Here is a 9,621-nt window from a genome sequence, read left to right as displayed (position 1 = left end):
TTAGTTAGTGGAGCTTGCAGAGGTTGGGCTATATTTTAGGCTATACAGTCTGCAGACGTTTAATTACAGGTGCTTGAATAAAAATCCCACTTATTCTGCCTGTCTCCTCCGAAGATGAATTTCCTTGAAGGTCCAAGCTCTGCCCGTAGAAGGCCCAATTCTGTGGGGCGATAGCTGGGTGCTTCCGGAAATATGCTGACCCCTATCAACTCCAGGGGGAATTGCATCTTGCAAGACTAGGACATCAGAGCCAGATCCTGCCTGCCTTACTTACTTACAGCAGTTCCCCCACTTACTTCTATGGGGCTAGTTGTGAAATTAATGTGAACAAGGATTCAGCTTTAAATATTCAAAGCACATTGCTACCAAAACTGAAATTTACTGACTGTCAAGAACCCAATATGCCTCTCGTGATGAAGGGGTCTGATTAAAAGCTGTAATCAATTATTTGTCAGTATTTTAGGTTTTTTATTATCATTGTAAAATATCAATACTCTCAAGACATTGTTTTAATAAGTTTAATGAGGCTCTACAATTTACATTCAATAGATAGCAATACACAGAATATATGAAAACACATATACATATAAAGTTAAACTTTTTTACAATTCAGCCAGTATGAAAGTACACAAGATATATTTATTCACAACACATGGACTGCAACTATGCTTCATTCACTTGTCAAGTATCTCAGTCTAACATTATTCTGCAGCCAATGAAGCAAAATTCCCACCCCAAAAGGATTAACAACTTATTTATGTTACTAGACACATTTACAACAGGTTGTGTACAGTAAGAAGGCCACATTCAACACTAAATCATACTTACATTCATTTCAATGCAACCACATGGGGAGGGTCAGCACTGATTCTGGACCAACAATTTGCCAAAGTAGAACAGTTATATGAAGTGAAGTAGATGAAGTTAACACTATTGTTTTCCACCCAGAAGCAACTCTTTCCTGCTTAGAAACTCTACCACCATTTTGGTATTAACACAGTACAGTCACAAAATCAAAGCTTCTTCTCCCTTACTCTTCTCTTGTTTGTAGAAGGAAATGAATAAGCATGATCAGTTATGTTACAATGATAGACTAATAAGTGCTTATTAAGTGCTTTTTTGTCTTTGATGGATTATGTGCATTGGTTAGTAATCCTCTCTGTATCCATGACAGTCACATGTCTTTTGCTGAAAAATGTGAGAAAGGATACACCTTTCAATCACCTGGCAGAGTTTATTATTTTTGCACTACACTCAACCACTTCTTACAAGGTGTTTCATCCAACCTAGGATAACACTGGGGACTGCAGTTGTAGATTCTTCTCCTATGGATCATATTCAGTAGATATTGCATAGCAATGCTACCATTCATGTCAATCTCTTAAAGAAAGCCTGCCTATTACATAATAATGTCACAGGTTGACTGCACAATCCTGTGTGAATTCCCAGTCTCCACAGGCCTGATCCTATTCTCATTGAAGTCAAGGGGAATTTTGCCACTGACTTCAATGGCGGGGGGGGGGAGGATGATACCCTTAAGAGTATAAAATGAATGTCTAACTAGTGTTAGTACAATGATTTCCAAAATACTCAACTGATACTTGGCACGTAATAATTTGCAACTAGTAGCATTACTTAAATGACATAGGAATGTAGATTACTGTACTTTTTATTTTCATAATATTGAACAAATGACATTCAGACAGTTGGAACTGAAATTTATATTGTACTTTGATATCAAATGAGTGATCAACAATAAACATACAGGCTATATATAAAAATGGGATGGTAAAATTAATTGTGAAGGGCCCTTTTGCAAGGTGCTGGGGTACTCAACTTCCACTGTAGGCATTCAGCACTTCAGCCTTGGATCCTAAGTTTGCAAAGAAAGGCACAGATACACCTGCAAAAATTGAGAGTACTCCTTGCTCCCACAAACTGCACCTACATTTGCTCACATAGGTGCTCATTTTGTTCATGCAAATTCTTGTTTGCATGCACCAGCATAGGCCTCTGCAGATAAAACAGGCATACTGTATATGTATTTTTGCAGATGCATCTGTGGCACCTTTCCAGAAATGTTACTGTTTCTTGATCAACTCTATTCTTTACGTAGGCTCACATGGGTTTAGGTCTAAATTTGTTTGCTACTGACCTCAATGGGAGTACTCATATGAGTAAAAGTTACAGGATTGGGCCCATACTTTTCATCTGTCCTGAGAAACTACATGCCGAGTTTGAGTGTGGTATAAACAGACTAATTATAAACCTACATGAGTTTAAAACTGCCTGACAGGTCTGATAATGTAATTGTAAACAGAAACAGTCATTGAGGGATCCATTCTTGACCCTATGCTACTTAACATTTTTATCAATGACCTGGAAGAAAACAAAATCATTACTGATCAAATTTGCAGACGACATAAAGATTGGGAGCGTGGTAAATAATGAAGAGGACAGGTCACTGATACAGAGTGATCTGGATCACTTGATAAACCGGTGCAAGCAAACAGGCATTTTAACATGGCAAAGTGTAAAGTCATACAGTACATCTCAGAACAAAGAACATAGGCCATACTTACAAAATGGGGGACTATCTGGGGAAGCAGTGAATCTGAAAAGGACTGAGGGGTCATAGCAGATAATCAGCTGAACACAAACTCCCAGGGCAACACTGTTGCCACAAGTGCTAATGAGATCCTTAAAAGTATAAGCAGAGGAACATCAAGTAGAGAGGTTATATTACCTCTGTATTTGGCACTGGTGCAATCGCTACTGGAATACTGTATCCAGTTTGGTGTCCACATTTCAAGAAGGCTGTTGAAATATTGGAGAGGGTTCAAAGAAAAGCCATGAGGATGATTAACGGATTGGAAAACATGCCTTATAGTAAATGACTGTACGAGCTAATCAAAGAGAAGGGACAGGATGATACAGAGGGCTCTTCAATCTGTCATACAAAAGTATAAGAAGATCCAATGTCTGAAAGTTGAAACTAGAACAAATTTAGACTAGAAATTATATACTAATGGTAATTAGTTATCAGAATAACTTACCAAGAGTTGTGGTGGATTCTCTATTACTGCACATTTTTAAATCAAGATTGTATGGTTTTTTTAAAAGATATGTTCTTGTTTAACCATAGCTATTGGATTTGAAGCAGGAATTAATTCAGAGGAGTCCTATGTTATGTATGAGGTCAGACTAGATGATCATAGTTATCCCTTCCGACCAGGGCCGGCTCTAGGTTTTTTGCTGCCCCAAGCAAAAAAAATTTTGGCTGCCCACCCCCGCCAGCCCTGGGCTCTCTCTCACCCCCCCCCCAACTGCACCCTCCTGCCGCCCCAGCCCTGGGTCACTGGTAACTCACTCCCAGGGCGAGTCATTCAGCAGGAATTTTGGATGTGCACAGAACACTGACAGGATTGGCTCCCATATGGTTACAGAACTGCAGTAAAGTGGAACAATTTTCAGCTTGTGTGATTGAAGGATATCTGGATGCATATTATAAGACTGTCCTACATAAATGAGGAAAAGTTGAGGTGCCTTTATTATTCTTTTGTTCCACTCTTTCTCTCTATGGGGAATTTGCCAATGCAATGTCACTGTCTTCCTTTTAAACAAATAAAACTAAAAAAAAAAAAAAGCAATGGCTGTTGAAAATAGCAATTCCAGTCCTAATAACCACTGGGAAGCATTTCTTGCTCAATTTATTCTACTTTTTCTACAGCAAGTTACAGTGGATCAGTATCTTTGATTTGGGAGAAATGAAGTAACAGCTGCACAAATTGAGCTTGAGCACTCCTGAATTTTGAGGGTGTTCAAATCTGGAAGGCAGGTGCTAGATTCCCTTTCTGAATATTAGCTAAATCTGGAAAAGAAAAGTCAATTTCTGCTTCCATGGCTCAGAAGTGTAAATCCTCCTGTGTGCTTGGTACTGTATCTAAAGCTGCCCAGGTCCTAGTAGAGCCTCCCCTCGCTTACTTTTCATTTTAAATTCTAGTGGGATGCACGTATCTCCCTTGCTAGGCTTCAGATAGAGAGGTGCACTGTCCATTTAGTCCACCCAATTCTTCCTTCGGGGGAGAGCCCAGGGCTGGGGCAGCAGGAGGTGCGGGGGGGGGGGGGGGGCAGGGGGAAGCCCAGGGCTGGGGCGGCAGGAGATTCGGGTGGGGGGAGAGCCCAGGGCTGGGGTAGCAGTGGGGTGCAGGTGGGGGCCAGAGCTGGGGCAGCGGGGGTGTGGGCAGGGGAGAGTCCAGGGCTGAGGCAACATGGGGTGCGGGGAGAGCCTAGGGCTGGGATGGGGGCGGCAAAAAACCTAGAGCTGGCTTTGTCCCTACCATTCACAGCAAGCTGCAGCATGAGGTTTCAGTTCCACACTCCTTCCCCCTCCCTTTCCTGTTAATTGCGGCCGTGGAAATGCTGGGAAATGTAGTTCTTTCCCTGCTCCAGGGCTGGCTCTATAGGCAGGGAGCTAATCACGGAACTACAGCTCCCAGGGCCCCCTGTTGGTTCTCAGCTCCCATGCTGGATTCCTGTGCCCCTGCAAATTTGCCGCCCCAAGCAACTGCTTGCTGGTGCCTAGAGCCGGCCCTGCTTCTGACCTTAAAAAGCTATGAAGACACTTAACTACCGAGGTGCCACTATATAACAAAAGATTACTTTCTCTATTACCAACCAACAAGTTCTTTCCTCTCCTCACGTATTCCTTGAGCCTAGTATTGGTGACCATCTGTACTCACGACACCCAGCTTAACAGTTTCTGCCATTGTGCTCTGTAGTCAGCGGATGATTGTGTTTTTGCTGCTGCAGGCACGGTGATGTGGCGCTAACTCCACTCTGAAATCTGTCTTGTCTGATTAAACCCCATTTCTGAAAGACACTTCTTTCACCCAAAAGTGTTTTGAACGTGATCACAGTTACTCAAGTGCACATCTTGGAATAGCAATATCAAACTGGTAAACAATAAGACCAAACCACTCACAATCTGAAACAAATACCAAACCACTTACCCTCATATTACCACAAAGACTAACAAATTTGAAGGTGTTCCCAGGGTATGATCATTACACTCCCATTATTTCTTCATACGCCGTGTTTGATTTTATTGCCCTGTCGAGCTGAGTGGCTGTTGATTTATTTGTTTGGAACTAACTGGTGACTCAGAAATTGCTGCAACCTTTAAAGAATTCTTGATGGAGCTAAGTTCCCACATATGCAAGTTCATGATGTGCATTCCACAGCATCTCCTAGCAATCTTGTAGAGGGTTTTCAGGACAGCTTTCCTTAGAAGAATGTATACCCAGGGATCTAATATTTGATTCCACGTTGCCATTCGGAGAACAACAAGTATTGTTTCACAGGTTTCCATTGAACGATCTGCATTTATTCCAATATTGGCCATTGTCACCTGGAAAATTGAATATTTTTAATTAAATATTAGAAAACCATTTTAAAACAGCATGCAAGTGACTGAAGTGATTATTTCAAATTACTCTCTCTAAGCATTAATGCTGAATAACAAAATAATGCTTTGTATGAATATAGCACATTTCAATCCAGAAAAATCCCAAAATGATCTTATAAACAATATCTATGTTTAATGGAGGTAATCAGAAAATTTCCAGCAGAGCACTGTTTCAATAAAATTTGCTAATTCGGCAAAAATCAGATCATTTTGCAAAGACAGCCCAATTTTGCTGAAGTTCCAACAGAACCCAGGCAAGGTTCAGTACCTTGGCTAGCTTTCTGCCAGTGAGGCCACCTGGCTTCTTGGCAACCCCCGCCTCGTCCCCCTCCCCCACCCCCACCTCCCCAAGAACTGCCCTGGAACTCCATTCCCTTTTGCAGAGAATTTCAGAATTTCTGGTTTTCATTCCCAATTGGAATGGAACTAGATTTCAAACAACCAAAATCCTCTATAAAATAGAATTACCTTTCTCTGCACAGTTCTAATGGTTAGCTACTAAAATGCAACCACCCCTGCAATGGGGGCTGGCTGGCAGCTAGCTGCAAAATAGGGAGGAGTAGATATAGTGGCCAATGATACCGAGGTAAATCTTTGGTCATACAAAATATGCCATGGGTTCTCTAGATGTAGATTTTCATTTATACGGATATTGGCCATTTTCACTTGGGAAATTTTTACACATAGACCTAGCCTCTCACATTTTGAAAATATAAATCTGTCTAGAGAGCACAAGACCTTTGTTTTCTAAACATTAAACTGCAATGGAATGCAACTAAACTAACTCAAAGACAAAGGGTTGAGCTGCCTCTGCCAAGATTCAAACCAGCGGATCCTAAGAGCCTATATATATATTGCAAACCTGATGCTTAGGCCAATAATCCATCCCCTCTTGCTAACCAACACTCAGAGGATTTCATTCATTCTCAGAAGCACTGGGAGTAAATTACACCTGTATTCCAGCGTTACTGCTACTGCCTGCCCTTGTAGTTCCCTCACAGGAAGGCAGCTTTCATTTCCAGATGCCATTCAACAGGAACATTTCTGACAGGGGAAGCCTGGGAGAGACACAGATTCAATGCATCTGAAAGGCACCATGACCAGGCCCTCTTCATGGCTGGCCTCACCCACTTTCTGGGCTGCTGTGGGTAGCTTTGACACACCACTCAATAAGCAAAGGCTGACAGAGTCTTGTGCCACTGAGACATCTGTCTCTCCATGTAGGCTCTCTGCCACCAGGGACTTGCAACCTGGGTTCCTCTGGCTGAGTGAGTCTGCTGGGGAATGTTAAATTGTCTCTTTAGATTAATAACATTAAAAGCATCAGACATTTTTAGTAGGAGTACAAGGTCCAAATTCTATCAGACTCAAAAAGGATGCAGCACTATTGGGTACCAGTTCCAAAGCCCATAAAGTGAGTTAGAAAAGTAATTAGGAAACAAGATACTTTATAACTGACACTGCGACTACATTGATCTATTAGGTGTTGTAAGGATAGGTCAGTCTGTTCAAGTGCTAGTCTGGCATTTGTACAAACAGGGAATATAAAAAAAGAAAAGGAAAAAAAGAAGAGTGAGTGAGGAAAGAAAACTACTGTTGAAGAAGCCAAATTGTTTATTTGACCTTTTTAAAATAACCTATTGTATTCCCGACTCCTGAACCTGGTTTGCTGCAAAGAGGTAGAGCACTGCATCTGACTACAAGTTGAAGGGTGCAACAGAGAAGAACTTGAACTGTGACTGCATCTATTTGTATGAATGTTTCTGTATGAGCATGTGAAAGAGAGACCTGGAGGACCCATAGAGACTGTCTGAAAAAAAGCTGGTAAGCTTGGCAGGAAGATGGCTGGGAATTGGTGAGGAATGTCTGAGTGCCATGCCAGTATAAACAGCTTTAAGACAGCTTCTCTGAACCTGCTTTCCACTCTACAGTCATTGGGCACATTCCTCTCTGACATCAACAGTCCATTGAAACTTGGAGGACTCTTATGGCTTCTGCCTGGGATCTATTCTCATGAAAGCTTTTCATTTTATTTATTAGAAGCATAATTCTGCAAACCACACACACACACACACACACACACACACACACACACACACACACACACACACACACACACACACACACCACGAAAAGCTTAGGCTCCCAATACTTCTGTTAGTCTTAAAGGTGCCACAGGACCCTCTGTTGCTTTTTACAGATTCAGCCTAACACAGCTACCCCTCTGATACTTGACACACACACCACTTACGCATTCCATAAAAGTAGTCTACAGCAAAAGGAAGCACAAGAAAAAGTAGCAGAATTAGAGCTAAAACAATGGTATAAATAATTGAAAAAGCAGAAATCATATAAGTGTGTCTATTTTATTCACTATATGATTTTTAAATACAGATTTATAGTTTTCAAACATACTTAGAGGTCTCTTATTTACATATACTTTCTAAAAATCCATCTGTTATTGTTCAAATTTGGATTCTGCAATTTTAAGCAATCCAAATTGGAATTCTGTACATTTTGGGGAAAGGGATTGCATAGCTTTCCAAGAAACAGAATTTCTCTATTTTGATTTTTATTAAAGCTGTGTATTATTTTTTTCTTCCAAGCACATAATGAATTTTAGAATATTACTCTATAAAACTTCTATGATTCTTTTCCATTCTAGTGTTAATCACTTTTAAGGAGGATCAATTTTCCATTATTTATAGTGCTGAAATAGGGAAATAATATTTACTTTAATAGTGGATTTATTCCTTTGTATCATTTTAAGATCAGAAAAAGATATCTGAATTGGATTCATAATTTTTATGGTTTACATTATTTGGTAAGGTGTAACTGCTAGGACAGTTAATCTACAAGTTTGGTCTGTGCAAAAAATGGACATATGCAAACTCTCAAATAAAAATTGTTATGTATATACTCCACAAAGTCCTGAAAGCTTTGGAATCCTTACATAGAACATGTCGAGATAAAGAGATATCTAAAAATTTTCATAACTATAAAACTTTGCTTCACAACCATGTTATTTAAAATACTTTCTACATAGCGTTCCAGCTTATGTTCAGTGAATGAAAGAGAAAATAACATTTTCTGATTGGTCTACACTACGAGTTTAGGTTGACTTTAGCAGTGCTAAATCGAATTAAGCCTGGACATGTCCACACGACGAAGCCCTTTTTTTCGACTTAAAGGGCCCTTTAAACCGGTTTCTTTACTCCACCTCTGAGGGGATTAGTGCTAAAATCGGCCTTTGAGGGTCGGATTTGGGGTAGTGTGGATGGAATTCGACGTTATTGGCCTCCGGGAGCTATCCCACAGTGCTTCATTGTGACCGCTCTGGACAGCACTCTCAACTCAGATGCACTGACCAGGTAGACAGGAAAAGCCCGGCAAACTTTTGAATTTCATTTCCTGTTTGCCCAGTGTGGAGAGCACAGGTGACCACGCAGAGCTCATCAGCACAGGTAACCATGATGGAGTCCGAGGATCGCAAAAGAGCTCCAGCATGGACAGAACGGGAGGTACGGGATCTGCTCGCCATATGGGGAGACAAATCAGTGCTAGCTGAACTCCGTAGCAGTAAACAAAATAGCAAAATATTAGAAAAGGTCTCAAAGCCCATGAAGGATAGAGGCCATAACAGGGACGCACAGCAGTGCCGCATGAAAATTAAGGAGCTAAGGCAAGCCTACCACAAAGCCAGAGAGGCAAATGGAAGGTCCGGGGCAGAGCTACAAACATGCCGCTTCTACGCGGAGCTGCATGCCATGCTAGGGGGTGCAGCCACCACTATCCCAACCGTGTGCTTTGACTCCGTCAATGGAGAAACACGCAACAGGGAAGCGGGTTCGGGATACGAGGAAGATGATGATGAAGACAATGAAGAGAGCTCTCAGCAAGGAAGCGGAGAAACCAGTTTCCCCAACAGCCAGGATATGTTTATCACCCTGGACCTGGAACCAGTAACCCCCAAACTCACCCAAGGCGTGCTCCCAGACCCTGAGGGCACACAAGGGACCTCTGGTGAGTGTACCTTTGTAAATATTACACATGGTTTAAAAGCAAGCGTGTTTAATGATTAATTTGCCCTGGCAATCGCGGCCAGTACAGCTACTGGAAAAGTCTGTTAACGTGTATGGGGATGGAGCGGAAAT

At 41.5% G+C, this 9,621-nt stretch overlaps 1 protein-coding gene across 2 annotated transcripts in view; it reads right to left on the bottom strand.

Moving 5' to 3' along the window:
* Positions 1-504: 504 nt before the first annotated feature.
* PTGFR (prostaglandin F receptor) overlaps positions 505-9,621 on the bottom strand; it is a 37,734-nt gene continuing 28,617 nt past the window's right edge. For both annotated transcript variants that reach the window (XM_005302372.4, XM_005302371.4), the window contains exon 3: positions 505-5,410. In XM_005302372.4, coding sequence (XP_005302429.1) covers positions 5,105-5,410 — 306 coding nt within the window. In that variant the 3' untranslated portion in view covers positions 505-5,104. The remainder of the gene's footprint in view (positions 5,411-9,621) is intronic.

This window comes from Chrysemys picta, chromosome 8 (genome assembly GCF_011386835.1).
Source record: "Chrysemys picta bellii isolate R12L10 chromosome 8, ASM1138683v2, whole genome shotgun sequence".
In the NCBI taxonomy this organism is placed as follows: Eukaryota; Metazoa; Chordata; order Testudines; family Emydidae; genus Chrysemys; species Chrysemys picta.
This window is presented reverse-complemented; position numbering and strand designations above follow the sequence as displayed.